General features: G+C 32.4%; 1 protein-coding gene across 4 annotated transcripts in view; it reads left to right on the top strand.

The window, feature by feature from the left end:
• The window catches only part of LOC140452879 (uncharacterized), a 560,593-nt gene that overhangs the window by 523,372 nt on the left and 18,036 nt on the right, over positions 1 to 19,185 (top strand). For all 4 annotated transcript variants that reach the window (XM_072547230.1, XM_072547219.1, XM_072547224.1 and 1 more), the window contains one exon: positions 9,544 to 10,519. In XM_072547230.1, the coding sequence (XP_072403331.1) occupies positions 9,544 to 10,519 (976 nt within the window). The remainder of the gene's footprint in view (positions 1 to 9,543; positions 10,520 to 19,185) is intronic.

Below are 19,185 nucleotides of genomic sequence, written 5' to 3'. Positions count from 1 at the left end.
AAAATTTTTTTCTTAAATATGTAATTACTTGGTTGACGGTGAGCAAAACATACAAAGAAATCCATCTAATTAGCAGCGTCCGCAGATAATATCAAATTATGTGCAGAGCGAAAAATTCGTTGTTAAGTTGAATTGTAACAAAGTGCAGAAGTTATAGGGCTAGCAATAAACACCAATAAGACAAAATTACTCGTACACATCAGGTCAAATAGACTAGCGCAACACAAATACTTTACATAATGATAAAGAACACTTGAAGAAGAAAAAACTTGGAATAAATAGAAGGCCTATGCTGACCAATAAAGCCTATTCGCCTTCGACCCCATATTCAAATTGCGAGATATACACTGGAAAACAAAACTCTATAAACCAATAATCAAGCCCAGAGTAAATTATCGGTGTGAAATATAACACAGAAATTTGCTAATGCACTAGACGTGTTTGGAAAAACAAAATAACGAAGAAACTGTGTAATCAGTGAAAATAACAACTGACGAATTAGATATAATTAACAAATGTACGAACAATATAGACAACCAATACTGATACAATAAACTACGCTGCAGAAGCTTGGAAAGGCTTGCAAGAATGCAAGGAAAAAGACTTGGTAGAAGACCAAAAAAGAGATGCAGAGAAAAACAGCAGTAGATCGAGATCTTTGGAGTAGCTTACTAAAAAAGGCCACGGCCTGACATGGGTGTGCCATGGTATGAAAGGATGTCTTATTCTGTGGTAGTTGATTTTGCATATACTACTATTTTTGTTTTATTTTGGTTGCGTATTATTAAATTAGAATCGTCCTCTGTAGGTGTACTTTAGATCTACTGTGATTTGTTTTGCGAGTAAATCGCGATCGCGTCTTAAGTTTTTAGACTTTTTTTATGAGCGTTAAAAATCATAGTGTTTACGGCATCTACCCTGTATATATTTATCTTCCACCTCTTTTGACCATTATTCATGCGGTTAATTAAGAGTGTACCGCACAAAGTGTATAAGCGCAAGTATGCGACATCTAAAACGTTTGTTGTGTTAGCTGGTAGAACCGAGGATTATTTTTCCTTCGGCCTTTATTACCTTGGCATGCTCGACCACTGAAGGCTGGCGGTTTCTGGTACACCCCGTCGACGTGCATTTAATCAAATAAAGTGAGTTTCCTAGTTTTTCGAGAGGTATGCCGACTTTCGACATCTATTGTTGGACGACAGCCGTACCAACTTGGCACTGACTAAATGAGTTTGCCGATGAATGGAAACGTAATGTTTCTTCATTCCGAATTCAAACAATTAATGGAATTATTATCGAATTATAGATTTAGGACAATTTCTACCTTTTTATAAAAATAACCGATTTATATAACGTTCTGATATATTTTATACGATATAGTTCCAAATGAAACAAAACCATATTATCATTAATCAAATAGGGTCATTGAAAAGCAATGTTAGAGTTTGTTATTATTTATAATGCACGACAGACAATATTATACTAAGGAAAAATATTGTGGCCGTCACGCGATACTACAGATGTGAAACATGGTTGAAATGTTTTTTTGAAAACAATAATAACGTAGAGAAATAAAGTAACAAGTATATAAGTGATGAACATAAGTATACTGTCGTGTCGTGGTAGTGATGTTGATGTAGTGTCGAGAGACCTCGCAGTACACAAATTAACGCAACAGAGAGAAGACATGACTACATACGAAAGATCATGCCGTATGTTGTTGAGATCTGTGAGTCAAAAAATGTTTGTCTATATATATATATATATATATATATATATATATATATATATATATATATATATATATATATATATATAAGATATATATATATATATATATATATATATATATATATATATATATATATATATATATATAAGAGTTTATTACAGCTGCCGCCGTTCGCAACCTAGCTTCCAACACTTGCGATCGTTCCAGTCATTTTTGCATTCTATAGTTTCCAGGACGTCAATGTCTATGCCCATACGCTCTCTGATTTCAGTATTCCTTACTCCATCTCTTCTAGTGAGTTGGCAACATCTTCTCCAATAATTCATTTCCATTGCTTTTATTTTGGATGCGTCATTTTTATTTATTACCCAAAGCTCTGAACCATATGTAGCAATGCTTTCTATGATACTTTTGTATATCCTAATTTTTGTGTTTCGGGTGATGTGGTTATTCCAAAGTATACTATTCAGTTGACGTATTGCTGAATTTCCTTGACCAATTCTAGTAGCTATTTCTTTTGTATTCCGACCATTGTTTGTGATGTTTACACCGAGATATTTATAGCTATCAGCATTTTGAATTTGTTTTCTTCCTAGTTCTAAGTGCTTTCCTTCACCTCTCACTACTACGTACTCTGTTTTTAATGGATTAATTGATAAGCCCCACTTAGTATATTCTTCATCTATTTTTCGTAACATGTAGTGGATATCATCTTGATCTTCTGCAAGTATTACTTGGTCATCAGCAAAATGCAAGCTGTACAGTGTATGGTCTCCAATTTTAACACCCATAGGTTCACATTTTCTTTTCCAAATATCCAAAACCCCCTCCAAATAAATCTTAAAGAGTGTAGGTGCAGTGCAGCAGCCTTGGCGAAGTCCTTTGGTCACTTTTATCTTTTTTCCACAAGGAAACTAAGTTCCTGTAGTTGGCTGTATACCATATAATAAAAAGTTTTCCAATAAAATCCTTTATAAAAAGGTATATAAAAAACCCAGTCGGGCTACGTTAAAAAGACAAAACGTTTTCGGAATAAGTATTCCATCATCAGTGTCAATATATTACATGAATGTAGCCACTAAATATGAGGGTAAAAACCCTTTAAAAATTAATATATGAAGTTTAGTTTACATTATGTCGTGTTTACAAATAGCATGGTAAAGTTACCGTTGGATTGGTAATATGGCGACATATGACTCTACATTAAGTTGCAAGTCCTGAGACGGTATGTCTACGACGACTTTATTAAAGCAACTATAAAGTTGCTTGTATCTCACAAATGTTCAATCGGGTTAGGATCTGGACTATTCGATGGCCAATTTAAAGTCCGAAGATTTACCTGTTGTAAATATTCGGTTACAGTTCGTGCAACGTAAGATCTTGCATTATCGTGCATTAGCAAAAAATGTTTGCCAATATAAGGAGCGAAAGACACAACATGCTCAGGTAAAATATTAAAATATCAGTTATGTACCTTTCACTGTTTAAAGAACTTCCACCAAAAAGGAATACGATTTGTCTGCGCTGTTAAAGAAATTCCTCCCCAAACAATTATAGACTATCGAATAAATAAAGTCGTTGTACGTATTATAGGTATAACGCTCATTTGGTCGTCAGATTACTCTTAAACGTCGATCGAAATTATAGAGGCAAAATCTGGATTCATCTGTAATCAGAACGTTTTCTCAGTCGTCATTATTCTAGTTTACCTGTACTGTGGCAAATTGAAATCTAGCTCTGCAGTCTAGCTGAGCCTGTAGCTGGTCTTTGAATAAGCAAGTTATTTTCTACAAGACGTCTCCTCAAGGTATCAATGCCCTGATTTGATACTATAAGCACTAAGTTCCGTTAAAAAATTCGTTAACATGGTAAATCGTTCTCTTAAAGCACATAATCTATTAAAACGGTTTTGTACGACCGTACTAACTCCAGGTCTACCTTGTACGGGACGTCTGCTAAAGTCGTTTATTTCTCTGAAGCGTTGAACAATACGGGAAATTGATGTCTGTGAAACTCCCAAACTTTACCGATAGCATAGTAGCTAAATTGTTCGCTAGGTAAGGTCACTGCTTGATCACATTAGTCATGGGTCAAATTTCTTGTAGCGCATTTTATCTCCATCATACAACAAAACTATTACGGACAATTTTAAATAATGAATCTAGTAATTTTCACAACAAATTCGACACATTTTGGCTGTTAACAATTTAATATCTATCAAATTGTTAGTTTGTCATAGCCTACTTTAGGCTTGTTTATTAAACTGACCAGAAAATGAGAAATTATTCATGAACAACATGCCTAGTTTTTAAAGTACCTGACTTTTTTATTATCCAACATAAGCGAATGAATCAACAAACAAAATGTTAAAAAAACCTGAGGCAATTTTGTTTTAACTCAGTATTTTATAAATGCTGGAATATTCTACAGGGTGTTTCAAATTTTGGGAAAAAACACAGTCTAATTGATACACCCAGTATACAATGACAATTTGCCTGTCTAGGAACAATATTACCACAGCGGTGTTGATAAAGAATAAGATTGTAACATATTAAAAAAATCAATGAAATCTGAAAACACGTTTAGGAAATTCGAGACTTCAAAAATGTCCCATTTTTAAGACGGTGCAATAATTTTGCTGCTTAGTGTATATCATTGAGGATAAACCTCAATTTATTACAAACTAACCTTCTGTTTGACGTTTTGGCTTCCGAATTAAAGACCGTTGTAATTAAAAAACTATCCCTTTTTGTTATTTTATAAGGCCAGTATATTTTTAGGATTTTTTTTCAACGATTTACTTATAAAGTTTTGTAATATTTTGGTAGTTGTTTGTTCCTGTCTCTAAGATTCTGCGCCATAAAATAAACTCTTAGTACAGCTGTTAAATACTTTGATTTTTGTTAATTCTGATATATCGCGTGTGTTCCAGATTTTCTTTATGCATGTTGTGTATTTACTATTCTTTTTCCATTTTGATCTTTCTTTTATGCTTGATCTAAGATGTTATATCCACTTTCTCCATTTTTCTTTTCGTTTCGTTTCGTTTTTTGTGTATTTATCTTAAGGCCCATTACATTGGAGTATTTTGCAAGCATGTCGATCTTATCCCGCAAATGGTCGCTATAGTTAGGAGACAAATGTCGTCTGCGAACTCCAAGTCCTCCAACTGGTTGTGCAAGTTCCACCTAATACCTGTTTTTTATCGATTACTTCCTCCATGATCCAATCCGTTATGATTAGGAATAGTTTCGGGGAAAATAAGCATCCTTGTTTAACTCCGCTTTGTATAGTTATATCTTCTATTATTTGCTAGCATGTTCAAAGATAATTCTTAAAGTACAAATGTGGTCGTTAGTAAAACCTTTAACGCGATAACCTTTTTGATTTTTTCTTAGTTTATTGTCTAGCTGTGGATTTAGTCTGTTCAATATGATTTTGGAAATTATTTTGGTAGCTCCTCGTCGACCTTTATCTTGTTAAAGAGTTTGTGTAACATTACTACTGATTCGTTCGCGTCGGCCTTTATTAAATAAATCGATAGTTTGTCACTTCCAGCAGCAGAAAAAAATCCTAACCTGTTTCAGTAAGAAAGAAAAACCAACACTGTCTTTCTGCTTTTTATGTCCCTTCCCGTAAACACAGTATGCCAATGCCAAACTGAACACGTGTAAATATTTCCATTTCATCAGTACTTTTAAGATCAGATGCTCCTTTCTAAGCTTTTATATATGCTAAGCTGTAACAATATCGTTGATCCTTCTTCTTTTTTCAGTACGTTGATACGTATGATCTGTAGAAGGTTAGACCTGTGGATGTCTTATTATATTGCATCTGGATATTTCCTTTATACTTAAAATTGAAATATCTATTATTTATTTTCAAATATGTAAATCAATTTACAATAGTTTTTTCAAAACTAAGGAGAATCATAAGTTTTTTTGTGTGCAATATTTCTCGATGTGTATAAACACAAGAAGACCTCACGACCGAAGTAATGCTCTTTAAAGAATCATAATATGTAGATCATTATTAAGATCCACAAACTTTGCAAAAAGTTAATGTTGTCGCTTTTTCGCTTATTTTCCTTTAAACACTTCAAAAACCTTTAATTATAAAGGTTTTTGAAGTGCTCTCTGCATCCTTATTATGATACCTTCATTTCTCTGGTCTAATTTCCCAGCTGGACTCTCATTTACATAATTTACTTAAATTATATATTACCTTTCATCTGATAAATAAAGTGTCACCTCTTCTATAGACAACATATATCAGCAATTTATAATTACCGTCCAAGGTTGAAATTATCCCAAGATTATAGTCTCAGTTGAAATGCAGATGGTTCATTTGATATGTAAACGCATTTTAATTCTAGTTAGACGAGTTTGTCTGACATGCAAAATGAACAAAAATATTTGTAGAGCGATGCTAAGTAACTCCGCTTCTCTGATTATGTTACACTATGTAATTAAAAACTGAAATTTTTAGAATTCGTGTATATGAATTTTAAATAGTGCACGCTGCCTTTGATTATATTTCTTTTATGTGTAACATTTTATGTGCAGGCGCAAAAAAATGGATTCATTCCATATTTCCCATGCACATTTTCGCTTTTAAAATATGCACAATTAATAATTTGTGTATATATTTGGCATTTATTATGACATTTTTTATAAACATAATGAATGTATGTACTTTTTTTTCAGAAATTTGCTTTTGCTAAAAAAGCAAGGAATTATCTTGAATTGCTTTTATCTGCAACTATTTAGTTAAAATTACTGTTGAAACGGTGTGTTGGTAACTGTCCAGTGAAAAATGGAATCTTGAATTCTTCCAGTTACTTGTTGGTTAATATTATTAGGACTTCCTGTGGTTTTAGTAAAGAACTCAAAACCGTAAATGAAACTTTTTAATCCTTAAATGTAAATGTAAAAATATAAAAAAACTTAATTGCTTGTAATAATGACATAAAAATAAATATTTCGAATATATATTAACACATGTTAGTTCGACGTTTTGAAACAGAATGTCTTTGCCAAGAGAAGGGTTGATTTCAGCCAGATCTCTTCACGATCAGCCGTGGCCAATTATCTTATCTTCGCTTAACTGTCTCCGGGATCAAATTTTGCAAAATACGACAGGGGCGTCGTAAGGTCATTTAGGTTTTAACAAGGTGTTAAAGTCATTTTATTACACAATTTAAAAATATATCTGCAACAAAACCGGCAAGCGCGGTGACAGTTCAAGATGGTCGTATCATCATCAATCAATCCATTTACTGTTTTAACACAATTAGTAACTTTACCAGGAAGACAGCATCAATCCGAAACGATTAACTGTTTTTTGCAAAAAGTGAGTAATGTGAATCTAAATAAGTGAATAACTCCTCAAGCCATGATGAAAATAATGTATCGTCTAAAACTACTATTAGTCTAGGAGCCACAAGGGGGGGGGGGTTGAAATCACACTTTTATATCCCCTTGGTACCTCTACGTTTATATGTCTGTATGTTTTTGGTGCGTAGATTCGATTTTTCGAGGACACGAGGCTGAAAACCGGTCAGATAATTTGTTATTAATAATTTAATTGTTCAAATGATTGTACCTTCCAAACTTTTAGAGATATTTAATGTTACCACAATGAAAATTGTTCCCTTTGAAAAAAAAAATAACAAAATGGCGATTGGTAAAATTTAATTCGAGTTTTAGAATCGGAGTTATAACCAATTTCGTGAAAAACAATTGCAAAATAGACATACGATGGGGCTTTTCCAGATATAACTCAGCTTTCATACGTAGGATTAACTTTCAAAATCCTCTCATTTTAAAGGTAATTGTTTCAACATTGAAAAAAGATGCAAAATTACTTGTATGTTTATTAATAAAAAACTTAACATAAAACATTATTAACAATTTCACTAAAACGTTGCGAATTAATTTGTTTATAAGAGATTTAAACGAAATTAAGCTATAAACACTGAAAACCTGTTTAATGGAAGTTACAGAACAACTCAAAACGAACAGTTTAAACTTTGTTAACTGTTTTTATTTTAATTTTTGATCAAGATAATTACAGCCACTTCCACTGAATTAAATAGTACCTAAACCTTCTCTTTCTTATATAAAAATTATGTTGCATTTCTGGTTCTAATATGAACTTCATATAGAAATTGGATTGTTTAGGGGACTTCTTAAAATTGGCTTTAGTTTATAATCAGAATCTACTTGTAAGAACCCATTTCTATTATCTCCATTTAAATTTATTATCAAGAATACAGAAATATTTATGCCTACCTGGTAGGTATCTAGAAAAACATATCCAAGAATTATCACGAAATTGCCAGAATTTAAAATCAATATTCAATACATTATATAGAAGATTTATTGAAAGTTTTGAATATTTATCCATATTTTCATTTTCAATATCTCTTGAAAAAGGTTAAATTAATTCATTTTTTATTATCAAGATTGTGAAAATATTGAATCCCTAAAAAACTAAGTAAATCAAAATATTTATATACCTACCTACTTTTATAATCATTTATTAATAACTATTTCCAATATTTTCCCAGAATATAGATCACTGTCGGTTACTTAATCTTAACCTTTTAAAAACATCATCATCATTACAAAAATTAAATTCTGCATCACAATATTATATTCTCTCACTAAGTTTATAAACATAAAATATCATACTGATCATACTCTCCGATTTCATTAAATCTTTTAATATCCATGTCTCTAACCTACACTAAACAACAATATTTAGGTTATATTTTTGATTTCGCGATAACCTACAACATAACGAACTACAATAAACACAATTTATTTTCCAGATAACTTTTTATTCAGTTCTTTGTGTGAAATAAATATTTTATATTTTGTATGTCAAATAATTTTAATTTATTTTATCTGTCAGTTTATGTGTTCAGATTTTTTTCCTAATTGACGCTATAATTTTATTTAAATCGTACCTTAAAATAATTAATATTATTTATTAATTATCTGAATATGTAATTAATATTTTTTGTATTACTAATTGAACGTATCGTTTGAAAAACAAAATATGATTGACTCATAGGTTGAAATGTGAGTAGAATATAATGAAATTCACACTAACATCGATTACTCTTTTTTAAATATTGTGTGTGGAATATTGATTAAAATATGATTTCTGATAAGGCTTTGATGTTATTCATAATGTTCTTTGATATTGTTTTTCCTTGACTCCTTAGTATTCATTATTTTCTGCTATCTTTGCTCTACATTCGAGATTTGTACAAATGAAGTTGTATTTAAATGACCTAATTATTTTTCCAATTTACCCTTTGTACATTTTCCAGAATATTTAGTGCTTCAATTATCTTACAAAATAAATGAAAAAGAGATATTGTTCTCCGTAATAACAAAGTCGTCAGTTCTCTAATTGGATATAGATTTGCTGAAAATTGTTTAGTATTATTATACTATTTTTAAATACAAGTGTTAATTATTTAACACTTGCTTATTTTTAATATTCAGAATAAAATACTAAAAACTAGCATTATAAGTTTATTTTAGAGTTATAATGGAAATATTATATAATGAACTTAACAATTTTCGAATACTTGCAAAACAATGTGAAAATGCAAGATAAAATGACTTCTAAATTACTTGTGTAATAATATATAACAAATTTTATAACGAAATTGTTACAATAATTGTAAATATAAGACCAGTTAAAAAATAATAATTTAATCATTATAAATATGACTTGTATACACACCTAAATAGATAGTTACTTAATTATTCTTTTCTTTATTGTTACAGTTTCCGGGCTGTCAGGAAGCATGTAGATTTCACGCGATGGCCGCTGCCCGCACCCACCAGACAGAACCAGTCATCCATACCAAAGGCGAAGGTGTAATTAGAGTAAACGGAGCTCTAGCAAAGTGGCCCCGGCCATCTTCCGTAGAAGCTCAAACCCCTCTAGTCTACGTTGTTATGAGGAAAGCCCAGAACGGACCGTGGCGACAAATAATACAAACCCTTGACCACACAACGAGAGTTCCTGTAAATTCAGATAAGGGGGACGCCATGCTTAGAGTTTTAGTTGTAGATCCTCAGGGTTTGGTTACTATATACAGTCCCGACGAGGCCAGTATGAAAGAGAATAAAAAGAAAAAGAAAACGATTAATACTGAAATAAAAGCTACTACGAGTAAAACGACACCTGAAACAGCTTGGATCCTCAGAGAAATATCCCTTATCCACCAAAAAGTCCTCGTTATCGGCGAGATCGCTTGGGAGCCAAAAGCAAATCATGGGGTTTACTTGGTAACTTGGGAAGTAGACGGTGGCGGTCTAAAGGGGAATTTATTCACCGATTCGACCTGCGTCACTCTCTCCCTCTGGCCCGACACGATTTATCACATCCAAGTGGAACTAGTTTCGCGAATTCCCGGAGTAGAAAATCTGAAATCGGAAATGATGGATCTGGACACCGGCCGAGCACAGAAAGTCTCCACCGAGGAAACCGATCTAACTATCCCGGAGGAAGACGACATGAATTCGCCTTTGTTGTCCGTTTTATTCAGTGCCGTGCGTGGAGAAAAAACCAGAAACAGGTACCATTATTTAGAGGTCTTGTTAGGCGGATGCACTGCCGTGATATTGTTCTCTGTTGTTCTGGCGCTGATAGCCTACAGGTATAAGAGGAGGAGGGGACTAGCGATTGACAATATGATCACCGGGGCAAGCGCTATTAGGAGTAAAAAGCTAGTTGAAGATTTCACGCTGTATAAAGGTGAGTTTTATTTAATATATAATTTCAGCTAAACAGAAATAATTTTAAAGCGATATGCTCGAACTTACGAAACGGAAAAGGAGGTCTATTATGCCGCGTTGCTAAATGTTATTCGCTTTCGTGAGCTGTTTTGACACATGATAATTAGTATAGAGGTTTTATATTTTGAGTCCACTAATGTTACCTAAATTAAAATTTTATACATAATTAGTAAAATGTGTATTAAGGATTTTGCGCTTTAATAGAACTAATAAATATGGTCATCCCCTCGGAAATAATGGCTTCCATGACTTTGCCAACTACTGGCAGCAAGCTAATCGGACGATAATTGTTGGGGTTGAGTTTGTAGCCTTTTTTAAAAATAGGGTGACGGGTAACGTTAAGGGTTAAGGGTATTGCAAGCGTGTCTGCGCATCTTTTTAACAGTTTTGGTGTTAAACCATCTAAACCAAGTGAAGCGCCTGTGCGATGTTTAATTAATTAAGTGTTGTTTGACGTGATCCACTGTAAATTCAAGTTTCTGTAAGGATGCGCCGACACGATTACAGTTAATAGCAGGTAGATAGCTATCATTCGATTCTTAAGTAAAAACCTGTGAAAATGCTAAAGAGAGAGTTTCGGAAGATTCTTTGTCAGAGGAGCATAAAGTCTGGTTGGGTTTCTGAAGTAGAGAAATAGAAACTTTAGACGTCAAGGAGGAACGTATGCATTTGTAGATTTTTTTAATGTTATCACTTTCGATAATATTTGCTTCAAAATTTTGTCTTAGAGTTTTTAGAGATGTTTGTAAGTTACTTGAAAATCTGCGGTGGCTTTGGGTGACTGAGAAGCCCGGTGTGTTTGAAATTCCGCTATAAATGTTGTTTTTGATCAATTTGTTTTATTGCTGTTTGATTTGTTCGCTTGCTCTTCGGTGACTCTTCTCTTGTCTGGGATATCGGCAATTTCATCGTCCCGGTCTTCATGGGCCTGCCTCTTTTTTTTTTTAGGTTTCTTCTCGCTTCGCCAACTTGTCTCATTGGTCTTTCTTTATCCATCCTAATCGTGTGGCCGTACCATCTTAGCTGGGCTTTTTCGATTTTCATTTTTTATTCCGTACCCTGTCCATTCTGGTCACACCTAGTAATCTTGTTAGATACTTTATTGTAATGCTTTGCAGTTTCTTCTTTTGTCTGATAGTAAGCGTCTAGCTTTCACATTTAAGTGTTAAGAGAGATACGAAAACTGTGTTATAAATGGTTATCTTGGCTTTTTGAGATACTTCTTTCTTCAATAGGAATGTGCTTTTAATTGCATGGTATATTCGGGCTGTGTTTGCTATTCTAGTATTTATCCTAGTTTCTTGTGTACCCCTACTCTCTAGTTGAACTCCCAAGTATTTAAAGGTTTCGACTTGTTCTAGGGTGTCGTTGTTAACTTTAGTTTACCTGTTTTACCACATATTATGACGTTGGTTTTACTTTCGTTAATCATCATGTTACGTTTTTCAAGTTTACGTTCATATTTAAAGGTTTTTCTTAAGTACGCCTCCCTTCCAAATACAGTGACATCATCTACAAATGCGTATTTCGCTATCTGTGTCAACTGTTTTTATGTCCAACATATTTCGATGTTTCTTCTATGATTTGCTTCATTACATCATCTAGTACCATATTAAAGAGTATGGGATCCAGTACACCTCCTTGATTCTAAACTGGTCGAATTCCATATTATCTGTTCTTACGCTGCTTTTTGTGTATTTGTATAGGCTCATAATAGCTATTCTGAGTTTGGTGTCTACTTCTCTATTTATTAGGCTTTTGACGATTTCTATCCGCCAAACGCTTTATCAAGGTCTATAAAGGCGTGGTATAATTCCTTGCCTGTATTTTGTGCATTTTGTATTATCTGCTTGAGTGTGAGAATTAGTCATGGATGCATTTTTCCTTCCTAAATCCGCTCTGTGACTGCTCCAGTGTTTGGTCCACTTCTTGTAGCAGTTTATTCTCCAGTACTCATACTTTAAAAGGTATACTCAGGAGGGTCATACCTCTATAGTTGTTGTAGTCTCGTCCGTCTCCATTTTTGAATATGGGTAAAATAACCCCCACTTCCAAATCTTTTTTAACAAATATAATTACTAAATATAAATAATACAATAAATATATTACAAAATAAAATTATATTGGAGAGGCTATTGGCTTAAATGCCAATCCTATGGCGACGGTATCGGCGCACAGCTCGGCGATTCACTGTTTAATACCTGTGAACAATAAAATACAATTAATATCATAAAATTGAAACGACAATTTCGGTGCTTTAATTACACATTTGTCGAATAAAATAAGGCACAAGTTAGAGGTGGAAGTACTGATCAACACTCGCTCCGGCAAATAGCAGGAAGTGACTAATCAACACAATGGCACGGAATATGTCTACCTCAGATCAACACTCTAGGACCGGTAACCAACTGCCGCTAGATCAACATTCTAGCAAAAGCGGTTGGCCTTCAGTCAATACCTTAGGGCCAGTGGAGTTGTTACCAGATCAATACTCTTAAGAGTACTCTTAAGTAAAAATCTCTTGAAAATTACATATATTTGATAGTTGCTCTAACCTAACTAAATGCCTGTCCAAATAATTCTGTTATCAAATTTGAAAACAACTCACCGTGATAAATATATTTAAGACCATTTTGATTCTAATCTTACAAAGTATGTGGTTGCTATCCTAACAAATACTTGCGCAACCATTTGCACAGGTATTGGTTCTATTTATATGCCATTCAATTTTCTGTGAATGTTAATAGTCACTCTACCTTGCAGCAACTGTCTTCCTTTTGGTGAAGAAGATTTGCAGACATTTCAACGACAACTCATTTTTTATGATGTGTAATCAGTGTCCTAGCTTATTTTGGTATATAATTTTTGTTAATTTCTGTTTGATAAACAGAATTTTAAGGCTAATAACATAACCGCAAGGTGATCTGGCCTATTTTTTCAATTGTTTCGCTTTCTTTTATCTATAATTTGTTTACCACCAACCTTATTACTCTTACGATCTCATGAAATACAATTTAGACTTTTACAAAATTTACTACTGGTTTCAGTTCCACTTTACTGGAAACGGCCTTAGTGCGCTATAACGTATCATGATTTAAATTTCAATATTATATTAATTCAAATATTATTCGCATATTGTGAAAAACGAAGTACTTTACATTGCTAGCATGGTTTTTAAATTAAAGTAATTTTATAATTTATTATAAAGCACATATTTTGTTGCATATAATCTTTTTTTATCAATACTGCTTTGTTTAACTAGATTTTATTACATAATTTCCTCATCGTTAGTTTTCACATTCATACGTGATATAAACCAACTTTGTTATAAATCAATTATTAATCGGAAACACTGTGTTCAACTAAAACTGTAATTAAAGTATTTTATAACTTTATTTACATATAATAGATTAACAATTATGAGCACAAACAGATAATAATAAAAAGTTATAAAATAAATTCGTGAATTTTATTATTGGTTGTTTTGGTATAGAGAGCTAAAGTTGGATCAGTCCAGCAGAATAGAAAAAGTGACGGTGTATTAAGACTCTCTTCTTGTACTAACGATTCATTTAGCAATACAACTAAACTGGTCGCTTTTAAAATCTGCTCGATAACTGGCGTTTGCTATACTTACAAATACTTACAAGTTACATAGTTTAGTGCAACAATATTACTCCAGAAAATGTTCTATCAGCATTAAAGCTCAAAGGAATGACGGACGAACACTAATCTTCTTATATTTAAGAAGAAATGTACAAAAAACCGTCTAATTACAATTAACATCAGAATTACAACTTGCTATGTATTGTGCGAGAGGGTGGCCTGTGTCTAACACTCGTCGTCATCATTTAAAATAAGAAATAACATTCAAATACGCTCCTGTTAAAAATCAGGAAGTCTAAGGACAGTTGAAGTAAACAACACAACTTGTCAATATAATAAAGAGACACAAGCTGAAATACTTCGGTCACATTATGAGAAACCCTGAAAAAAATGAACTTTTACATCTGATGATTCAGGGAAATATGCAATGTAAACGGTCAGAAAACTAGAAGCAGAAAATGAACGTCTTATGATATTAAGATAGAAGTACGAGAACAAGCAAGAACAGCAACAATATTATAACACCTCGCAGTCTTATCTGTACCCGAAAAAGGTGGAACCATAACCTAAACACGGATATGACGATAACATAGATTTATGATAATTAAACTGGTTCGTAACATCTTCATTATTTTGTGTCGCTTTCGGAGAAAATATGCTATTTTGCTGCAATATTATGGATATCTAGAATCATAGCTACGAAATAAAAACTTTTACATATTAAAAAAGCCAGAAGGTCTTCGAAAGATTCTCTGCAACTTACCTGTAAGTATCAATATACGCATAAGAATTCTTAGATGTTACACTATTTTAACATCAACTGATCTATTTCGAGCTGCTCTGAATAGAATAAGATGGATCAATGTGGCTGCCAATATCACTAGAAGATAGGTTTCTACCTTTAGAAGAAAAAATATTATATACAGTAAGGCTGCTCTAATTACATTTTTCTCTTGAATAATATTATAGTAACATTGCAATATGTACAAAACCACACGGCACTACTATACATCGTTACTGCAGATCTTAAAGGCGATTTATAAATTTTCTAGAATTTCTGTTGACTTAGAATGTCGATTAATTAACATTTTTTGCATATTCGATTTGTTACAACATGGCATGGAATAACTTGCGCTGCCGTGTTGGCGGACTTATCCGACAATAAAAAAGTACAGTAACTATTTTATTGATGAGAATTTCCGCCCGTTAAAAATGAGCTAAACACTCAATGGTATAAGAAAGTCACTAAAAAATGGCTGTAAACATTCCGATTACTACGAGGGTTGTTCAGTAAATTCTGCTTCTATTTTATATTTTTTAAGAAAGTTAATGATGGTCGTGTTTCATATTACTTAATCGGATACTATATAAATTGTATCGGGATGTATTTTAAAAGTGTAAGGAATGATATGGATTTTAAGTGTCTTAAGACTTCACATTCATGATAAACCTCTCAGTACTTGATAATTTGGTTCTGGAATTATCAGACAGAAATAACTAAAACTACGATATTCGCCAACTTAAGGAATGTACAAGTAAAGTAAAAGTAATGCACCTATAGTGATTATCATTATATCGATTTTACAATAAACAGTGAAAAAAAGTGGCCACCCTAGAAATTTCCGAAAATAAAAATTCATTGGAAGTCTATAAAATATGCCTGTTTTATATTGTAAACTCAACATCTTTCATTTTTAAAACAAAAAATGCCCATTAGTGGTTGATTTCTTAGCACAATTTATTTAATTAGAAGGCTACAAAAGAAAATAGTGTAATATCGAAGCGAATTACAAACAATAAAAGTTACGAGTGAACTTGAACAAAATTGTCTAATATCGGGTATTATGCCCTAAAACATCAATAACCGTTTGTATACGATTTGGAAGGTACAGGAATAAATTTTGAATAAAAACTGAAAAAACCCATTTATTGTACCATTTGGTCAAATAAATAAACCAAATGGAACTACTGCTTCTGTCAAAACATCCTTTATATACCGGTGAGCATTCAGGGGGCCATTGATGAAAATAAGTTCAGTTCGAGATTGAAATGAGATTCCAGCCTAAACCATGACGCTACCACCGCCGAACTTTCTTCTCTGGGACATACAAGCTTGGGCATATCTTCCATTTCTCCGTCTCCAAACCCTCTTCGAGGCACCCGATCGAGGCGTCCTCTATCCGTTCTCTCACTTAAATTTACATTTCGAACCTCCTGCAGAAGGTTAACAAAAATATAGGGAAAAATAGCGAAAGAAGGATAAGAATATTATATTACAAAAATTTACGTTTCTTTATTTTATATGAACGAATAAAACAATTATCAAATTCTGTCGTTATCTTATCAATCAGCATACAAGAAAATAAATCAAATTTTTATAATAATAAGATTTTAAATCTACATACATTTATATTAAGTGAAAACCAATTTTACTTAAATTTTTCTTTACTTGAAACAAGAAACAACAAAACTTTAAACTTTTGATTAGCCTAACAAAACCTCAGTTCTTAAATTTGAATGCTAATGACCATGATGTCAAACCGATCCTTCACAGATATAAAATTCAATTGTACAAAACACTTACAGCTTATTTTCTTATTGTGTAGTATGTTGGAACATACCCCAGAAAAATCCAGTCTCCTCAACGATGTGATCTCTCCTTTTTGACACCTAGGCTCCTTCCTAACGTCTCTACAAACCTGCTGCACTAACCAAAAACACCTGATGCACTTCTCCAAAAACTCAACTACTTATTAATGACACAAGGACCTCCTTTTGTCAACTTGATGCCGTAAAACTACTTTCACAAATCTTCACAAAATGCCAACGGTGAATACAAGGACCCCTTTCAATCTACTTGCTATCTCCTTCTCCAAAACTATTCAATTCTTTTCACAATGCCGGTATCCAACTCACGAACCACACCCTATGTTGAGACAAACGACTGTTTCCTTCGATGACCAAATTATATCTGACTTCTCCGGTTCTCATGATCGGCTCACAAATTCCCATTTAAAAACGACCGTCTAATCAAAAGCTCAACTTGTGTTTACCATGATTTTGGAAAAGCCTAATTTCGGTTTCAGAGAAAAACTAAATAGCTTACTTTAAAATTGGTTTTGTCAATACACAATTTATACATATTTCAAAAGATTAGAATATGGTCATTTAATACTCGATTATACAAACAATGAAAAGATTAACTTACAGGTAAAATGTCTTCTAATTCTAAACAAAGGTTTTTTGATAATTTTGTTTGAAACGGTAAAAGGTCGTTTCAAACAAAATTCTTTTCTTATCTACACTAAATCTTATCTTAAATTACTATATACAATTTGTTTATATTGATATCTTAAAATTTTATTTCGATGGATTTTTTTTATTTATTTTTCTTTGGTTGGGAAAGAAGAAACATAACAATATATATATATATATATATATATATATATATATATATATATATATATATATATATATATATATATATATATATATATATATATATATATATATATATATATATATATATATAATATCAACTACCAATATAAAAAGATATCGATATGTACTCACCACAGAAGATATTTAAATAATATAAATGAATTTCGAAGCTAAAACATCATCTTAAGTAGGCAAACGATACAGAAAAACATGCCACGTCCATTATTCAGAACTGAAGACTGACAGACAGAAGTCAAGAACTGCCAACTGACAAGTATTTTGTATCAACTGGAGAGTAAGTCACAGACACCATAGGCATTTTATATATGTCCATGGCTTTGAATCGACTGGAATAGACCACGGGAAATATAATTGAGCTCAAACTATTTTTAGAAAAAGACAATTTAGTATATGAATAACATCGAAAGAAATCGGAATGAATTAATTATTTTAATAAAAATAACATGTGACGTTTAAAACGTTACAATACGTTTTCCTTTTTTTTTAGTTACTTTACTCTTAAGATGTGCTTACCATTTTTTCCGTTGAATATTTTGCTCCTACCTATCTAGAGTTTTTGGAAATTAGGAAATCAGTACAGATTATCTAATGGAAGAATTAAAAATGGGATCACTGGATTGTCTTAATAATGATTAAACCAAAAAAAATATCTACATACTCGTCTTCAGTAATTTTGAGTATATATCACCGCAAATTTACATCTGGTCCGGTGGTTTCAACATATTAGGAGCGCTACCCATTTCAGTATTAGTAATTGGTAATACTTTTTTTCCTACTATTTAAAACTATTTTTCTTTGTTTAATTTATCTGATTCAAGTGACTTATCATCGATTTGTATGCGATTGTACCCGAGCATGCAGCTCGGGTCTCGAGTCCCCGCTCTGGGCTACTCCCAATTCGGTGACTCGGCACTCGAGGATGTGGGCCCCTCTTGACTGTTTTTTTTTTTGGTTTTGTGAGTATCTATGAAAAATATCGGAATTCAAATAACTTTTTAATAGCTAAAAGTATACGGAGACAAATAATATTCTGAAGATTGGAAATAAACAAGAAAAAAAGCAAAGTTTTTATACATAAAGATGATACAAATACATGAGAACAAAAAATATAAATACAAAAGAAAATAAATTAAATAGAGGATTATCAAAGTTAGTAACAGCGCCGTGTATAATATTTAATGCTATAAAAAAGTTCTTACCTCATATCAATCGTATCTAAAAGATGTCGAATTTTTGCACGAAATTATTGACCATATCGAATGGTGATTTCGCATGAGGTTTATATTCGTTAAACGCAACGGAACTTCTTGATATCGAACTTCCTCCACGGAATTCATATTCCTTAAGTGCTCATTAAAGACGATGTTATTCACTCAAAACATGCAACCAAAGCACAAAAAGCCTGCAAAAAAATTTCTACATGCTACTAGTTATATAATAGGTCCGCAATAGACCGCATTCGACAATAAAATCGTTTTAATACCCATTTTGATATCAGATTTCCCTACAAGTTATTAAAAATTATATTTTCTTCTTCGCTAATCTAAATATAACTTG

Source organism: Diabrotica undecimpunctata, chromosome 1 (genome assembly GCF_040954645.1).
Source record: "Diabrotica undecimpunctata isolate CICGRU chromosome 1, icDiaUnde3, whole genome shotgun sequence".
Classification (NCBI taxonomy): Eukaryota; Metazoa; Arthropoda; class Insecta; order Coleoptera; family Chrysomelidae; genus Diabrotica; species Diabrotica undecimpunctata.
Note: the sequence above shows the minus strand (reverse complement) of the source record. Positions and strands in the feature narration are given on the sequence as shown.